Below are 17210 nucleotides of genomic sequence, written 5' to 3' on the forward strand. Positions count from 1 at the left end.
GATCACAACAACTTGCTGCATAAAAATGCTTTCTTCATGTCACCTTTTGCTTTTTTGCAAACTACCTTAAATCTGTCCCCTCTGGTTACTGACCTGTCTCCCATTGAAGAGAGTTTCTCCTTATTTGCTCTTTCAAAACCATTCATGATTTTGAACACCTATCAAATCTTACCTGAACCTTTTCTGCTCTGAGAACTGCCTTCATTTCTCTCACTCCTCTCACATTTTAATCTCTTTATTAGGGAAGCTTTCACTATGGATGTCCCATCTTTTCCCCTCATGAGAATATGCCTAGTGTGTACAAGAACAATCTCCTCTTTGAAGGACCCCCATTATTCATTCTTTGGCTAACCTGCCAATTTCTTATTCCAATTCATCTGGCCAGATCCTTTTACAACTCACTGAAATCAACCTTCCTTCAGTTGAGTATTTTCACATTTAACTTCTTCCTTGTCCTTCTCCAGAACTACACCAAAGCCAATGGTACACTGATTATTGTTTCTCAGATGCTCTCCTACTGAAATATACTCTACTTGTCCCACTTTATTCCCCAGAAAAGGATACAGTTCTGCATCCTTCCTTGTTAGGCTGTAAACACATTAATCAAGAAAGTTCTCTTGTATAAGTTTCAGTAATTCTCCCCTGCTCCACCCCCACCACTTTTGCTCTTTTCACTGTTACTTTCCTAGTCTGTATGTGGATAAATGAGGTCCTCCATTATCACTACTCCAAATTTCTTGCATCTTTCTGCAATTTCTCTGTAAATTTGCCCCTCCATCTCCTTTCCACTATGGCCTATATTATTCACTCAACAATGGAATGGCTCCTTTATTCTAAAAAAATGACTGTCTTTGAGCCCTCAATTACATTGTTCCTTTCCAGTGCTGTGACAGCACTTTTGATCAATACTGATGCTCTTTCAAAACCATTCATGATTTTGAACACCTATCAAATCTTACCTGAACCTTTTCTGCTCTGAGAACTGCCTTCATTTCTCTTACTCCTTTTCTCTCACATTTTAATCCCTTTATTGTTCGTTCGTTATTAGGGAAGCTATCGCTATGGATGTCCCATCTTTTCCCCTCATGAGAATATGCCTAGTGTGTACAAGAACAATCTCCTCTTCCATTTTTTTCCTTCCCTCTCTGTACTGGATGCAACGTAGCCAGGAGTATTAAGTGTCCATTCCACCCCTTGCTTGAGCCAGGACTATATCAATCTCATGTTGCTACTTCTGCCTGCACCTTACCAGCCTAATTTAAAATGCTTCATACTTTTACATACACATAGCTTGCCTCACATTTTACCACCTCCTCAACCGTATGATCCATCCTATTTCTGAAATACTTCATTCTAATGCTGCTCGTCTCCTCCAATGCTTGCTGTTATCTTGTATCTCTTCTTCAATGCTTCATCCTTATGCTCGCCCTCCTACTAATTTAGTATAGTGGAACCAGATAGACATAGTCATAGACACTTTAGGTCCACCATCTTAACTACATCCTCAAATATTTTTACTAGTCAGGCATGACCTACCATTCACAAAGCCAAATTTACTTTCTTTGACTATCAAGAGAAATGTCATGAGAGATCTACAAATGATATGAAGTAGCTTATAGCAACAGGGAGCAGATACACCAAATTCAAGAACTGACAGCAGTGTATCAGTGAGGGACCAGAGATTGAGGCTGGATACCCACCCATCAGCAATCTGGTTGCAGATTCACACTACGAGCAATACCATGGAAAATCTATTCATGATAATAAATTGAACTATTTCACCTGACTGTGCATTAATACTACTGGGTCTGTTACACTGTTCATATTGTTTGCCATGACCTGCACAAGTAATGATACAAGATAAACCTTTCAATGTCCACATCTTCTGTCTAATCCATCAAATATAACCTTGTGCCAGAATCCACTCACTCTTAGATAGATCAGCCAGTTAATGCTGCTCCATTTCCTTCATTTAAAAGTGAGCAGCCTCCTGCTTCAAATTTAGTCAGTTTACAAATCTATTCAAATCATTGGTCTCATTGTGAAGCGCAGTGAGAATCTCAGGATGGCTCTGTGATGTCACAGTTTGACCCACCCATTTAAATGGCCCTCCCCTTGATGAACTCATTTGGTTCACTAAGGTTGTTTAGGGAAGGAAATATAGCGTACTTACTGGATCTGGCCTACACATGACTCCAGATCCACAACAACATTGTTGACTCCTAACTGCCCTCTGAAACGTCCTAGAAAGCCACACAGTTGTACGAAACCATGACAAAAAAAAACCCAATATCCCAGATTCTTCTATCATCATCCTTGGGTGTGTCCTGTCCCACCAGCAGGACAGACCCACCAGAGAAGGCAGCACCAGCGGTATGTAAGTCAGGACGGACAGGCTCTGATAATCTTCAACATTGACTCCAAAACCCATGAAATCTCATGGCATAAGGTCAAACATGGTTAAGGAAACTTCCTCCTGATTACCACATATCGCCCTCCCTCAACTGATGAATTGTACTCCCCATGTTGAGCACCACAGGGAACAAACACTGGATGGTAGCAAGGGCTCAGAGGATACTCTGGATGGGGGGGCCTCAATGTCCATCAACAGGAGTGGCTCGGTAGCACCACTACTAACCAAGCTAGATAAGTCCTAAAGAAATACATGCCAGAATGGGCATGTGGCAGGTGATGAGAGAAAGCTCACTAATCTGCCTCTCGCAGATGCATCCGTCCATGACAGCATTTGTAGAAGTGACCGCAGCGTAGTCCTTGTGGAGATGAATTCCTGTCCTCACCATGAGGATAACCCTTTATGTTGTGTGATTCCACAAACATCTCTATCCTCAATGATGCCAAAAGCCAGGACCTCGTAGCAAAAGACAAGGCTGAAGCATTTGCTCAGCCAAAAGTGCCAAGTCCATCTTGGACTCCACTGGAGGCCCTCGCCATCACAGATGCTAGCTTTCATCCAATTCAAATCACTCCACGTGACATCAAGAAATGGACAAAGACACTGAATACAGCAAGGGCTATGGGCCCTGGCAATGCCCCAGCTAAGTACTAAAACCTGCGCTCCAGAGCTAACCGTGTTCCTAGCCAAGCTGTTCCAGTATAGTTATAACACGGGCCTCTACCCAACAAAATGGAAAATTTCCAAGTTATGTATTGTTCACAAAAAGCAGGATATCTCCAGTCCAGCCAATGAGAGTCCCACCAGTCTACTCTCTATCATCAGCAGCACTTAGACAGCAACAACCTGCTCACTGATGTTCAGTTTGGGTTTCACCAGGGCCATTTGGCTCCAGACCTCATTACAGCCCCGGTCTGATTGTGGAAAAAACAGCAGATCGCCAGAGGTGAGGCGAGAGTGACTGCTTTTGACATCAAGGCAGCATTTGACCAAAGGTGGCATCAATGAGTCCGCAAAAAATTGAAGTCAATGGTAATTGGGGAAAAATCTCCACCGGCTGAATCATACCAAGCACAAAGAAAGATGGTTGTGGTTGCTGAAGGCCAATCATCTCAGTCGCTGGACTTCACTGCATGAGTTTCTCAAAATAGTGTCCTAGGCCCAACCGTCTTCAGCTGCTTCATCGTTAATCAAGAGAAGTAAAGGAATAGGGAAGTTCGCTGATGATTGCAGTGTTCAGTACGACTCCTTAGATACTGAAGCAGTCTGCCTGTATCAGCAAGATCTAGACAACCTTCAGGCTTGGGAAGGTAAGTGGCAAGTAACAGGTGCACCATACAAGTGCCAGGCAATGACCATCTCCAACAAGAGAGAATCTAACCATCACAACTTGATATTTAACAGCTTCACCATCGCTGAATGCCCCACCATCAACAGCCTTGGGGTTACCATTGACCAGAAGCTTAACTAGATCAGCCGTATAAATACTGTGGTTGCAAGAGTGCAGTTGGGAATTCTGCAGCTAGTAACTTACCTCTTGACTCCCCATAGCCTGGCCACCATCTACAAGGCACATTTCAAGAGTGTGAAGGAATACTCTCCATTTGCCTGGATCACTGCAGCTCCAACAACACGCAAGAAACCCATTACAATTTAGGACAAAGCAGCACAAAGCAGCCTGTTTCATCGACACCCATTTATCACCTTAAACATTCATTTTCTTCACCACCACCACCTGTGGCAGAAGTGTGCACCGTTTACAAGATGCACTGCAGCAACTCATCAAGGCTCTTTCGACAGCAGAACCCACGATCTCTACAAACTAGAAGGACAAGGGCAGCAAAGCACGAGAACACCATCATCTGCCAGTTCCCATCCATGCCACACGCCATCCTGACATGGTACTATATCAACATTCCTTCACTGTTGCTAGGTCAAAATCTGGAACTGAATTAATTAGAAATGCACTTTTCTATCATACTTTAATACAAAAACTGTGGTGGTCCTACATACCATCTGCTACCCTGCCCTGCCTTTTCTTGCCCTGTCCCAGCTTTGCGTACAGGACCCTTTCAACATTAAAGCAACAACCTGTCCTGATCAGTGCAATCATATTTTCTCGTCAGGCAGTCCACAATGCCAGTGCTAAACAAATTCAAAATTTTTTAAACTTGCCTCACCACTTGATGTGCAATTATGGACCTCTGGCACTGGGGGTGAAACCTACCTTACAAAAAGGTTAAACAGTCTGCAATGGGCTGCAGATCCTTCATACTGTGTACTGATAGAGCATAGATAACTGCGAACAAATACTCTCAACTGACATCCTTTGTGCTCTTGACAAAGCGTCAGTCTGCTCAAAGATCCTCCTAGGTGTACAAAAGAACAAGCAAACTTCCAAATGTAGGCTTTGCATTGAAGTATCAAGCATAGCAGTTATAAAAAATTCAAAGAGCATGACAAGCACACAGCTTTGACTGTCAGTGGACAGCCGTTTCCAGAGCTGCTCTAACTCTATTAAGTGTGGCACAGTAAGTATGGTGCATTAAGGTGAAAGATCAACCATAACCAGGTTCTGCAAGCATATTTTGAAAAACAATGATGCAATTTATGCGCCAAGTTGTTTTTCGTGAAATGGGAAAAAAATTATAAACATTAACACAAACAAAAATGTAATTATTTCTTCCCTTGCAGAAATACATTAGAATCAAAGCACAACTTAAACACAATCTTATGTTTAAATCTTAAATTTAATAGAATTAAATCTTTAATGTTTATATCCCTAATTATTGCTGAGTCCAAGAGCGAAAGAAAGCACTTACCCATGAAAAACTGTAATGCAACGTTGTTCATAAGAATACTGTCTAGGGGGATCGTGCAAAGTTTTCCAAAGTTCGCAGCAAGCTTGAGCGTATCTACTTCCTGCAGATTAAAAAAAGTGAATAAGCAGCTAAAAATTTGTCACACAACAGCAAAGTTTGAAAAAAACACTGACTCAGCTAAACTCTCATTAAAACTTGGAGGAGTTGCAGAAAGTGGGGGGGTGGGGGTAGTTGTTGCACTTTTAATCGCACCTTTCATGTTCTCAGGATGTTCCAGCATGTTTCAAAGCCAATAATTTATTTCTGAAGTATTGCCATGGTTGTTCTGCAGGTAAAGCCTTTGCTTAGGTTTGAATATGTGCACTCAAAACAAAAATCAAAATTACACAAAATAAGTCTATAAAACTTTATACAGTTCATGAGATGGATTCCTGGGATGAGAGGGTTTTCCTATGAGAGATTGAGTAGAAAGGGCATATACTCTCTGAAGTTTAGAAGAATGAGGAATCATCTCATTGAGGCATAAAAGATTCTGAAAAGGCTCAAGATGCTGTTTCCCTGACTGGCGAGTCTTGAACTGGGCGCAGTGGAGGTGGGTATGGTGGTGTAGTTTCAGGATAAGGGGTAAATCATTTAGGATGGAGATGAGAAGAAATTTTCTACCTCAGGATTGGGAATCTTTCAAATTCTATATTCCATAGGTCTGTAACTACTTTCTCATTGAGTATATTCAAGGCTGAGATTGACAGACTTTTGGGCTTTAAATTGTCAAAGATGTCTAGGACAAATGGGCATTGAGGGTGGTGATATTATCTAAGGAATGTGCTAATGGGGACATTAAGGGTAGCAAGCAGGACAATCAAGTGGCAGATGGCCCTAGTGGGGGTGGGACGAAGTGAGACGCGTTTAAGGAGAAATCGTTCAATGAGAGAATAAGTTCAGCCAGACGGAGGAGAGTCGTGGTGGATGAGGATTGTTCGGGGCACTGTTCAATCCCCATCTACCACCACTCTCCTCCGTCTGGCTGAACTTGTTCTCTCAATGAACAATTTCTCCTTAAACTCCTCTCACTTCCTCCAAATAAAAGGTTTGGCTATGGGTACCCGTATGGGTCACAGTTATGCCTGTCTCTTTATGGGGTATGTGGAACATTCCTTGTTCCAGTCCTACTCCGGCCCCCTCCAACAACTCTTTCTCCGGTACATCAATGACCGCTTCGGTGCTGCTTCATGCACTCGTCCAGATCTGAAAAAATTTATTAATTTTGCTTCCAATTTCCACCCCTCCATCATTTTCACGTGGTCCATCACTGACACTTCCCTCCACTTCCTTGACCTCTCTGTCTCAATTTCAGGTGTTAGACTGTCCACCAATATTCATTACAAGCCTACCGACTCCCACAGCTACCTCGACTACAACTCCTCACACCCCGCTTCCTGTAAGGACTCCATCCCATTCTCTCAGTTCCTTCGCTTCAGTCGCATCTGTTCTGATGATGGCACTTTCCAAAACAGTTCCTTTGACATGTCTTTCTTCTTCCTTAACCGAGGTTTTCCACCCACGGTGGTTCACAGGGCCTTCAACCGTGTCCTGTGCATCCACACTCACACCTTCCTCTCACTCCCAGAAACATGATAGGGTCCCCCTTGTCCTCACTTATCACCCCACTAGCCTCCGCATTCAAACGATCATCCTCTGCCATTTCAGCCAACTCCAGCATGATGCCACCACCAAACACACATCTTCCCTTCAACCCCCTGGTGGCTTTCCGCAGGGATTGTTCCCTCTGGGACACCCCGGTCCACTCCTCCATCACCCCCTACACCTCAACCCCCTCCCACGGAACCTTCCCATGCAACTGAAGAAGGTGCAACACCTGCCCCTTTACTTCCCCCCTCCTCACCGTCCAAGGGCCCAAACACTTCTTTCAAGTGAAGCAGCACTTCACTTGCACTTCCCTCAATTTAGTCTACTGCATTTGCCACTCCCAATGCGGACTCCTCTACATTGGGAAGACCAAACGCAAACTGGGTGACCGCTTTGTGGAACATCTTTGGTCTGTCCGTAAGCATGATCCAGACCTCCCTGTCGCTTGCCATTTCAACACTCCACCCTGCTCTCATGCCCACATGTCTGTCCTTGGCTTGCTGCATTGTTCTAGTGAAGCTCAACGCAAACTGGAGGAACAGCACCTCATCTTCCGACCAGGCATTTTACAGCCTTCTGGACTTAATATTGAGTTCAACAACTTCCGATCATGAACTCTCTCCTTCATCCCCACCCCCTTTCCAATCCCCCTTTTTCCAATAATTTATTTTAAAAAAATATATTTTTCTTTTCCCACCTATTTTTAAATTTATTTTGATCTATTGTTTTGTCTCCACCTTTTAGCCCATTTCGATCCCTTCCCCCACCCCACCCCCACTGGGGCCATCTGTCATTTGCTTGCTCTGCTTGCTACCCTTAATGTCCCCATTAGCACATTCCTTAGATAATATCACCACCATCAACACCCCTTTGTCCTGTCTATGACATCTTTGGCAATCTCTTCTTCGTCTCCACCTATCACTGGCCCTCTATCCAGCTCTACCTGTCCCACCCCCCTCCACCAGCTTGTATTTCACCTCATTTCTCTATTTCCTTAGTTCTGATGAAAGGTCATATGGACTCAAAACGTCAACTGTGTTCCTCTCCGCAGATGCTGTCAGGCCTGCTAAGTTTTTCCAGCTATTTTTGTTTTTGTTTATGACTAGCTATTTGGTTTAACAAAATCATGACAACTACCATGTCAATTGCCTCTGTATTAGGACCTTCAAAGGAAGTTCAAAAGTTTAAGTAATAGACTCCATTCTGGTATTAGAACAAGTAAAGGAACACTGGGTGGAATTTTCCGGCCCCAACATCGGCAGGTATCGTAGGCAATCCCCTTTGTTCTTCCCTGTCCTTTCCTTTCCCCAGACTCTGTATTTGCTTATAAACTGCTAAATCTCTAACTGCTCCCATTTTTGATGAAAGGTCAGTCACTTAAAATGTTAACTGTTTCCTTGCTCTTCAGGCACTGCCTGACCTACTGACTATTTTCTGTTTTTATAACATGATTTACAGGTGCTTAATGAATTTTTGCATCAATTGTTTCACTTCAGATACACAGAAATCATATTGCTGCAAGGTTGCTTCTGAGTAGAAATGCATGGTGCCTCAACACCAATAGATAGTAGATGGTACTGTTTTGCAGGCCCAATGCTCCACAACCATAAATGGCTTTAAGACCACCACCTATAAGCAGTGCAGATAAACGTGAATACTTACAGAATCTTTTCATCAAGGTAATTTGAAATTTGTATTTTCTTTGAATTTTGGAAGATAGATACAAAAATATCAATATTTGACCTACAATATATAAATGGAACTATCAAAAGAGTTTGATGGCTACTTGAGTTAATTTGGTATTATGTTACATGTTAAGCTTCTCAGGCCTCTTTCAATCAAGTTGGGTAATGCTATTCGACAAAGATATCCGCCACTGTCAGAATTTATCTGCCCTTTCTTCCCTCTTCTCGTATTCAGTATTTCAAGAGGATTACAGGTTTTCTTCACTTTCTTACATTTACATCAACTATATCTTCCATTCCTGCCAAAAAATTGTGTTAAAGAGATACCTCATCAGAGGCAAACATGCATACTAAGCTAACTATTACTGATGTTGAGAAAATAACTTCTGATTCCACCACTACTATTCATTACCATTTCACATACAAAACATTAGAAGTAGCTAAGATCCACAGGACAATAGACCTACTTAGCTGTACCCATGTCAAGGTAAGCTTACAAGCAAACTTTTTGACTTTTGAGTGTTAAACAACAATATTATAGATACTGATAAACCACCTAATGTCACTGAAATATTAACTTTCATAACCTGTTTAAGCAACCATGTGAATAATATGTCATCCAAACAAAAAGATCCTTGCCCAGAATCCGTAGAAATGAAACACACATCATCAGGCCAGCCTTTTTTGAATCTGGAACATGGCTTTCATTCCCACTTAAGGATGGTATTGAAATAAAATATGAATTTCCGTACTCAAATATCAGTGATAGAAATAAAAGGTTTATCATGAACCAGACATAAGCTGCAATGTTAGTTATACAACTGAATGCTTTACTCAATTCATACTTTATGCCAAAATATCTGAAGCTTCTTGCTGAATTTAAGTTGACATACAGGTGGCAATCATCATAAATGAGAAAGTAATGCATATATTGTAAGATATCCCATTCTTCTAATATAGATTTCAACTTCCCCATACAAATAATGACATTATCCAACAGGGAGAATTCCTGGGATGGTGCCCCTTTCAGAGTTTTGCACCACATACACGCTTCCTGGTCAGGTGCTTAACACTGCTCCCGCTTTGTTGAGGCCTTTTCTTTAAAAAGCAGCATAATTCTTTGGAGGAAGCAACAAAGACCTCCCATTATTCCCCTGCAGCAGGAGGAGAAAACACATTGGAGACAATAAAAATAAGAAAACTCCTTGGTGTACAGATTAGTAAAAGGACCAAAGGCCTTGAGGGCACAACATTTGCACTTGGAAGTTGAACTAAATTCAGAGAATGAGCAAGATCCATGCCCACAGGTAATTAATGTTCTTTCTCAGTTATTCACAATGTTCTTGTGCAAACTATTTATCATACTAACTTTTAAAGTCAAGCATACTGAAACATGAAATACAAAGTGCTTGCAATGGGCCAGTTGAATGTGGGATTAGGCACCATTCATAAAAATTAATGGTAAGGTTACCATTAGTATCTATAAGAGGGTGTAGCCTATGCAAATTGATATACTTGAAACAAAAAAAAAACTGATAACAGACATTATTTAGAACCATAAAATCAGGTCATGCAAAAATGGAAAGGAAAAGAGCTTGGGTGTGATTGTTATTCAGTGAAAGTCTGCAGTGAAATAAAGCTTTTATTCACAAACCTAACCAAATACATTGCAGCTAATGGGCATATCAAAATAAATTTCAACACAAAGTATGATCCCACTACAAACACCATATGCTCAGAGATTCCATCCTCTTCCCATTCAGTTTGGCGTGCTGAACCAGATTGCTCAAGTATGATGTCCTCTTCAACTCCGAGCCGAATTTCCAACCTCACACCCTCTCCATCACAAAGTCTGCCTCCTTTCTTCAGTAACACTGCTTGCCTCCACCTTACCACAGTTCATCTACCATTGTAATCACCACAATTGCCTTTAATCTCCTCCAGACTGAATTACTCCAATGTTGGTCTCCCAACTTCCACCAAAAACCTGAGCTCATTTAAAGTTCTGCTACCCATATCTTATCTCACACCAAGTAGCACTGGTCCATCATCCTGTCATCGCTGAACTATGCTGTCTCCAAACTCCTAATTTCACAAGTTTAAACTTCCATCCTCCAGCTTAAACTACTTCACTTTTGTCCTCCTATCCATCTCCAAACTTCTTCCAGCAGCATAGCTACCCAAATTCAGATATCTTACTCCAGTCTCTGAAGGGGCTCACCAGGGTAGATGCAGAGGTTGATTCCCCAGAGTATATAGAATATGGGGGCACAGTCTCAGGATAAAGGGGTTGATCATTTTGGACAGAGATGAGAAAAAAATTCTTCACTCAAAGGATTTCAATTTTTTTAGAATTCTCTTCCCTGCAGAGTTGTGGATGCTCCATCTTTGAATATATTTAAGGCTGAGTTAGGCAGAATTATTGATCACTCAGAATTAATGGATGTGGGGAAGGGGCAGGAAAAAGGAGTTGAGGCAGAAGATCAGCCACGATCACACTGAATGATGGAGCTGGACCAAGGGGCCGTATGAGGTACTCTTGTTCCAATTTCTAGGTTCTTAGGTACCACCTTCTTTTCACTTCAACAATGGAGGTGGTGCCATTTGTCATCCAAATCCCACTTCCTGGAATTTCTTTCCTAAACCCCTTTGCCACTCCAGCAACTTCTCTTAAGGATTAAAACCCACTCCAACCATTCTTAATCTCAGCATCTTTCGCTCAGCACGCATCTGTTCTAATACTTCTGCAGAGTGCCTCAAAATGTTTCTCTGCATTAAAAGATGCTAAAAAATATGAATTTTATTGTATATTATTGCTAGACATGGGCTTGAGTGTAATTTAATAGGAACATAGGACTTAAGAGCAGCAAGCGGCCATTCAGTCCTTCGAGCCTGCTCTGCCATTGAATAAGGTCATCGCTGATCTGGTTGCGGCCTCAACTCCATTATGCCGGCTGCTCTCCATAACCCACGACTCCCTTGTTTATCAAAAATCTGTCCGATTCTGCCTTGAATAAATTCAGTAACCCATCCCCCATTGCTTTCCGGGGAACAGAATTCCACATAGTAACAACCCTCGGAGAGAAAAAAAAATCTCATCTCCATCTTAAATGGTAGACCTCATATTGTTACACTGTGTCCCTTAGTTCTAGTCTCTCCCACAAATGGAAATATCCTCCTGATATCTACTCTATCAAATCCCCTCAGGATCTTGTATGTTTCAAAAATATCACATCTCATTCTGCGAACTCCAGTGGGTATAGGCCAAACCTATTCAACCTTTCTTGATAAGATACACCCCTCAGCCAGGAATAAGTCGAGTGAACCTTTTCTGAATTACTTCTTTCATACTTTTCCAAATAAGGAGACCAAAACTGTATACAGTATTCCAGATGTGGTCTTGCCAAGGCCCTGTACAGCTGTAATAAAACTTCAATACTTTTATATTCCATTCTCCTTGCAATAAACACCAACATTAATTTGCTTTAGTCGCTTGCTATACTAACTTTTTATGATTCATGTAACAGGGCACCCAGATCTCTCTGTATCACTGAGTTTTTATTCAATCAAGGGATGTGAGCTTTGTTGTCTGGGCCAGCATTAATTGCCCATCCCTAATTGCTCTAGAGAAGATGGTGGTGAGCTGCTATCTTGAACAACTGCAGTCCATGTGGTGCAGGTACATCCACAGTGCTGGGAGGGAGGGAGTTCCAGGATTTTAAACCAGCAACAGTGAAGGAACAGCAATATATTTCCAAGTCAGGGTGGTAGGTGGCTTGGAGGGGAGCTTCCAGGTGATGGTGTTCCCATGCCTCTGCTGCCCTTGTCCTTCGACATGGTAGTGGTCATGGGTTTGGAAGGTGCTGTCTAAGGAGCCTTGATGTGTTTCCTAAGTGCATCTTGTAGATGGTACACACTGCTGCCACAGTGTGTCGGTGGCGAAGGGACTGAATATTTGTAGATGGGTGCCAATCAAGCGGGCTGCTTTGTCATGGATGGCGTCAAGCTTCTCGAGTGTTGTTGGAGCTGCACTCATCCAGGCAAGTGGGGAGTATTCCATCGTACTCCTGACTTGTGCCTTGTAGATGGTGGATAGGCATTGGGAAGTCAGGAGGTGAGTTACTTGCTCTGACCTGTTCTTGTAGTCAGAATAGGTTTATGGCTAGTCTAGTTCAGTTTCTGGTCAATGGCAATCCCCAGGATGTTGATAGTGGAGGATTCAGCGATGGTAATGCCACTGAATTTCAAGGGGCGATGGTTAGATTCTCTCTTGTTGGAGATGGTCATTGCCTGGCATAAATGTTGTTTACCATTTGTCTCCCCAAGCCTGGATGTTGTCCAGGTCTTGCTGCATTTGGACTTGGACTGTTTCAGTATCAGAGGAGTTGTGAATGGTGAACATTGTGCGATCATCAGTGAACATCCCCACTTCTAACCTTATGATGGAAGGAAGGTAATTGATGAAGCAGCTGCAGATGGTTGAGCACAGGACACCATTAGAAATGTGGAATAGGTTCAAAATTAACAAGTCTCGAGCAAAAGGTTAAAAATAACAATTCCTTTCCTCCCCTACCTGTTGACACATGGAAAATGCTTCCAGCAAAAGCAGTTGTGTGCATTAATACCTTCAAAGAAAATTGTAAAGCTCTTTGAGAAAAAGATAGAAAATTACAGCAATGATATTCTGTGACAATTCTTCCAGTCTCTTGCCACAAGTGTCAGAGAAATGGCATGGGTGTCCATTTTCAGCCATTTGTCTGGAGGCTCTTAACAAGTCACACAAATAAGATTTGTAGGAGACCAGAAGAAATCACGCAGAATTTCTTGGCCAAATTTTTAAAGTATAAACTGAAATGATCAAATAGGCACACAACTAAACACTCCTGATTTTAATTATAGAAGGGTCTTGCATCAGAAATGTTATAATTTGTCTGTGTTTCCTTACTAATCTGCCATGCATTTTCAGCTTGTTGTTTATATTTCAGATTTCTAACATTTGGAGTTTTTTTCTTTTCCTAATACATCTAATGTTGCTTTTTGGGGGCAGGGGGAGATGGTGAGGGGAGGCAGCTTGGGAGCACAGTCAAGCAGGATTAAATAGTAGCCATGCGTACTTATCCTGAATTCCAACTGATTAACTTTTGAATAGAGAATTTATGCAAAACCTCCATTTATGGTAGCACTGAACAGTGTGCCAATCTTGTAATATCGCTGACTGAGGCAGGTAATTTTTTTCAACTATTAGTGCACTTCCATTGTTTCGCAGACATGTGAAATTTCAAAAATTCAACCAAAGGAATGGATTTGTTGTCCTTCTCTCAATCTCCTTCAAAATTAATAATTAAAATATGCAATATATTATGGTAGGAAGTTTAACATTAAAGGACAATCAAAAACATTTAATAAATAAATTTTGACAGAGATAAAAAGTTACCTTTCCTGAGTTTAATCTCTGAACTCTTGTTTCACAGACTTTCTTCACAAACAGTAAACTGTTTATCTGATTCTTTATAGTGCTTATATCTGAAAATAAAGTTGCAACAGTTATGTCAAACTTGGTTAATTCAGTTTTCTAAATTTTACTATTTAGAACATTTAAGTATCTCTTATAAAATGATTAACAAAAATATGCATAAACAAAAGCATGCACAAAAATATGCATACTTACTGAAACTCTCAAATCTTATGTCACATTTACTAAGGACTGAATTGACAGTAACATTAATTTATTTCTTTTTAAAATTTCATGGGGTGCCAGCATCACTGGCTAGGCCAGCATTTGTTGCTCCTCCCCAATTGCCATCCTTACCCAGCCTGGTCGACACGCGATTCCATATCAACAACAATGTGGTTGACTCTTAACTGCCCTCCAAAATAACATAGCAAGCCACACAATTCAAGGGCAATTAGGGATAAGGAACAAGTGCTGGCTTTGATAGTGATGGCCACATCCCATGAAAGAATAAAAAGTCCACTAGAAGTTGGTGGTGAGCCACCTTTTTGGACCGCTACAGCCCGTCAGGTATAGGTATAATTATAGTGCTGTTAGGGAGTACCAGGGCTTTGACCTAGCGACAGTGAAGGAATGGTGATACAGTTCCAAGTCAGGATGGTGTGTGATCTGGAGGGATACTTGCAAGTGGTGGTTCCCATGCAGCCCATGCCCTTATCCTTCTAGATGATAGAAGTTGCAGTTTTCGAAGGTGCTGGTGAAGGGGCTTTGGTGAGTTGCTCTAGTGCATCTTGTAAATGTACACACTCTCCATCACCGGCACACTGTGGCAGCAGTGAATGTTTAGTGAAGTTTTAATATAACTGTACAGAACCTTGGTGAGACAACATCTGGAGTAGTGTGTGCAGTTTTGGTCTCCTTATTTTAAAAAAAGATAAAAATACTTTAGAAGCAGTTCAGAGAAGGTTCACTGGACTCATTCCTGAGATGAAATGGCTGTCTTATGAAGAAAGGTTGAACAGGGGTTCAAAATTCAAGATTGAATAGGCTTTGGCCTATATCCATTGGGGTTTAGAAGAATGAGAGGTGATCTTATTAAAACTTATAAGATCCTGAGGTGACTTGATAGGGTTGTTACAATCCCAGCTGTTGTTAATACTGAACAAGTCAGATCCAGAGTGAAAGCTGGCATGATAAATCTTAACTTTTTTTTCCAGAAAGTGGAGGAAAACTACTGAACAAATTCACAGGAGGTTGCGGATGAACTTTTGATACAAAGAATAAAATATTCATCAAAATAAGGAAAGTGAACTATACTGTACTAGACAAAAAAGGTTAGAAGGATCTCAATACAAACACAAGATGACAATTCCCACTACTCCTTTACCCCAGCAACACCTTTACAGACACACAAACCTTTGAGAAATTACCACTAGCTTGACACCATCGCTTCTCGCTTGGGACTGGCACAGTTGCAAGCGGTTTTCTTTCAGTGAATTCCTGAGCATTCACTTGATGCTTCTCACCCACCTCGTATCTCTCCCCAAGACACCCAAAAACCATACTCCAAACTCACTGCTTCTTTAACTGCAGGGCAAACGAGTTTCCTAAACTCAGTTTTCCAGCAGCACATCTGCTAAACTGATCACTTTACTGAGTTCCATTACTGATTATTCAGTTGACTACTGTTGACCACTATCCTTCTCAGACAGCTTCAGATCCCTGTCTTCTCTCTCTGACACATACACACTGAATTTTCTCTCTCTCCACTCCTGGCTTTTTCTCTCTGTGCCACTGGATCACCGTTGCTTCCAATGCCTTTTAACCAATCCCCATCACTTCAGGGGTTGTAAAACATCATTAAAAAAGTGCACATACAAACAAACCTAAAAGAATAGATTAACAGGTGGATAACCGGAAGATGTTTTCTCTTGCGAGGGAGACTAAAACTAGTGGACATAGTTTAAAAACAGAAGGTCTCCCTTTTAAGACAGAGATGAGGAGAAAGCTTTTCTCCCAAAGGGTCATTGTGTGTGGAATTCTCTTTTCCAGAAAGTAGTGGAGACTGGGTATGAATTTATTTAAGGTGGAGTTAGGCAGATTTTTGTTAGAAAAGGGAGTTAAGGGTTATATGGGGGCAGATGGACAAGTGGAGCTGAGTCCACAACCAGATCAGCAATGATCTTAAGACCATAAGACATAGGAGCAGAAATTAGGCCATTTGGCCCATCGAGTCTGCTCCGCCATTCAATCATGGCTGAAAAGTTTCTCAACCCCATTCTCCTGCCTTCTCCCCATAACCTTTGATCCCCTTACCAATCAAGCACCTATCTATCTCGGTCTTAAGAACACTCAATGACCTGGCCTCCACAGCCTTCTGTGGCAATAAATTCCATAGATTCGCCACTCTCTGGCTAAAGAAGTTTCTCCTCATCTCTGTTCTAAAAGGTCTTCCCTTTACTGAGGCTGTGCCCTTGGGTCCTAGTCTCTCCTGCTAAAGGAAACATCTTCCCCATATCCACTCTATCCAGGCCTTTCAGTATTCTGTAAGTTTCAATCAGACCCCCCCTCATCCTTCTAAACTCCACCAAGTATACTCCCAGAGTCCTCAAACGTTTCTCATATGTTAAGCCTTTCATTCCTGGGATCGTTCTTATGAACCTCCTCTGGACCCTCTCCAGGGCCAGAACATCCTTCCCGAGATACGGGGCCCAAAATTGCTCACAATATTCTAAATGTGGTCTGACCAGAACCTTATAAAGCCTCAGCAGCACATCCCTGCTTTTATATTCTAGTTCTCTCGAAATAAATGCCAACACTGCATTTGCCTTCCTAACCACCGACTCAACTTGCAAGTTAACCTTAAGAGATTCCTGGACTAGGACTCCCAAGTCCTTTCGCACTCCAGATTTCTGAATTCTCTCCCCATTTAGAAAATAGTCTATGCCTCTTCTTCCTACCAAAGTGCATGACCTCACACTTTCCCACGTTGTATTCCATCTGCCACTTCTTTGCCCATTCTCCTAACCTGTCCAAATCCTTCTGCAGCTTCCCCGCCTCCTCAACACTACCTGTCCCTCCACCTATCTTTGTATCATTTGCAAACTTAGCCAGGATGCCCTCAGTTCCTTCATCTAGATCATTAATGTATAAAGCGAAAAGTTGTGGTCCCAATACTGACCCTTGCGGAA

General features: G+C 41.8%; 1 protein-coding gene across 5 annotated transcripts in view; it reads right to left on the bottom strand.

Annotated features, from left to right (window-relative positions):
• snx13 (sorting nexin 13) overlaps positions 1-17210 on the bottom strand; it is a 172880-nt gene that overhangs the window by 44417 nt on the left and 111253 nt on the right. For all 5 annotated transcript variants that reach the window (XM_041184463.1, XM_041184464.1, XM_041184462.1 and 2 more), the window contains 2 exons: positions 14002-14090; positions 5236-5335 (listed from right to left, as the gene is read on the bottom strand). In XM_041184463.1, coding sequence (XP_041040397.1) covers positions 5236-5335; positions 14002-14090 — 189 coding nt within the window. The remainder of the gene's footprint in view (positions 1-5235; positions 5336-14001; positions 14091-17210) is intronic.

Source organism: Carcharodon carcharias, chromosome 3 (assembly GCF_017639515.1).
Source record: "Carcharodon carcharias isolate sCarCar2 chromosome 3, sCarCar2.pri, whole genome shotgun sequence".
In the NCBI taxonomy this organism is placed as follows: Eukaryota; Metazoa; Chordata; class Chondrichthyes; order Lamniformes; family Lamnidae; genus Carcharodon; species Carcharodon carcharias.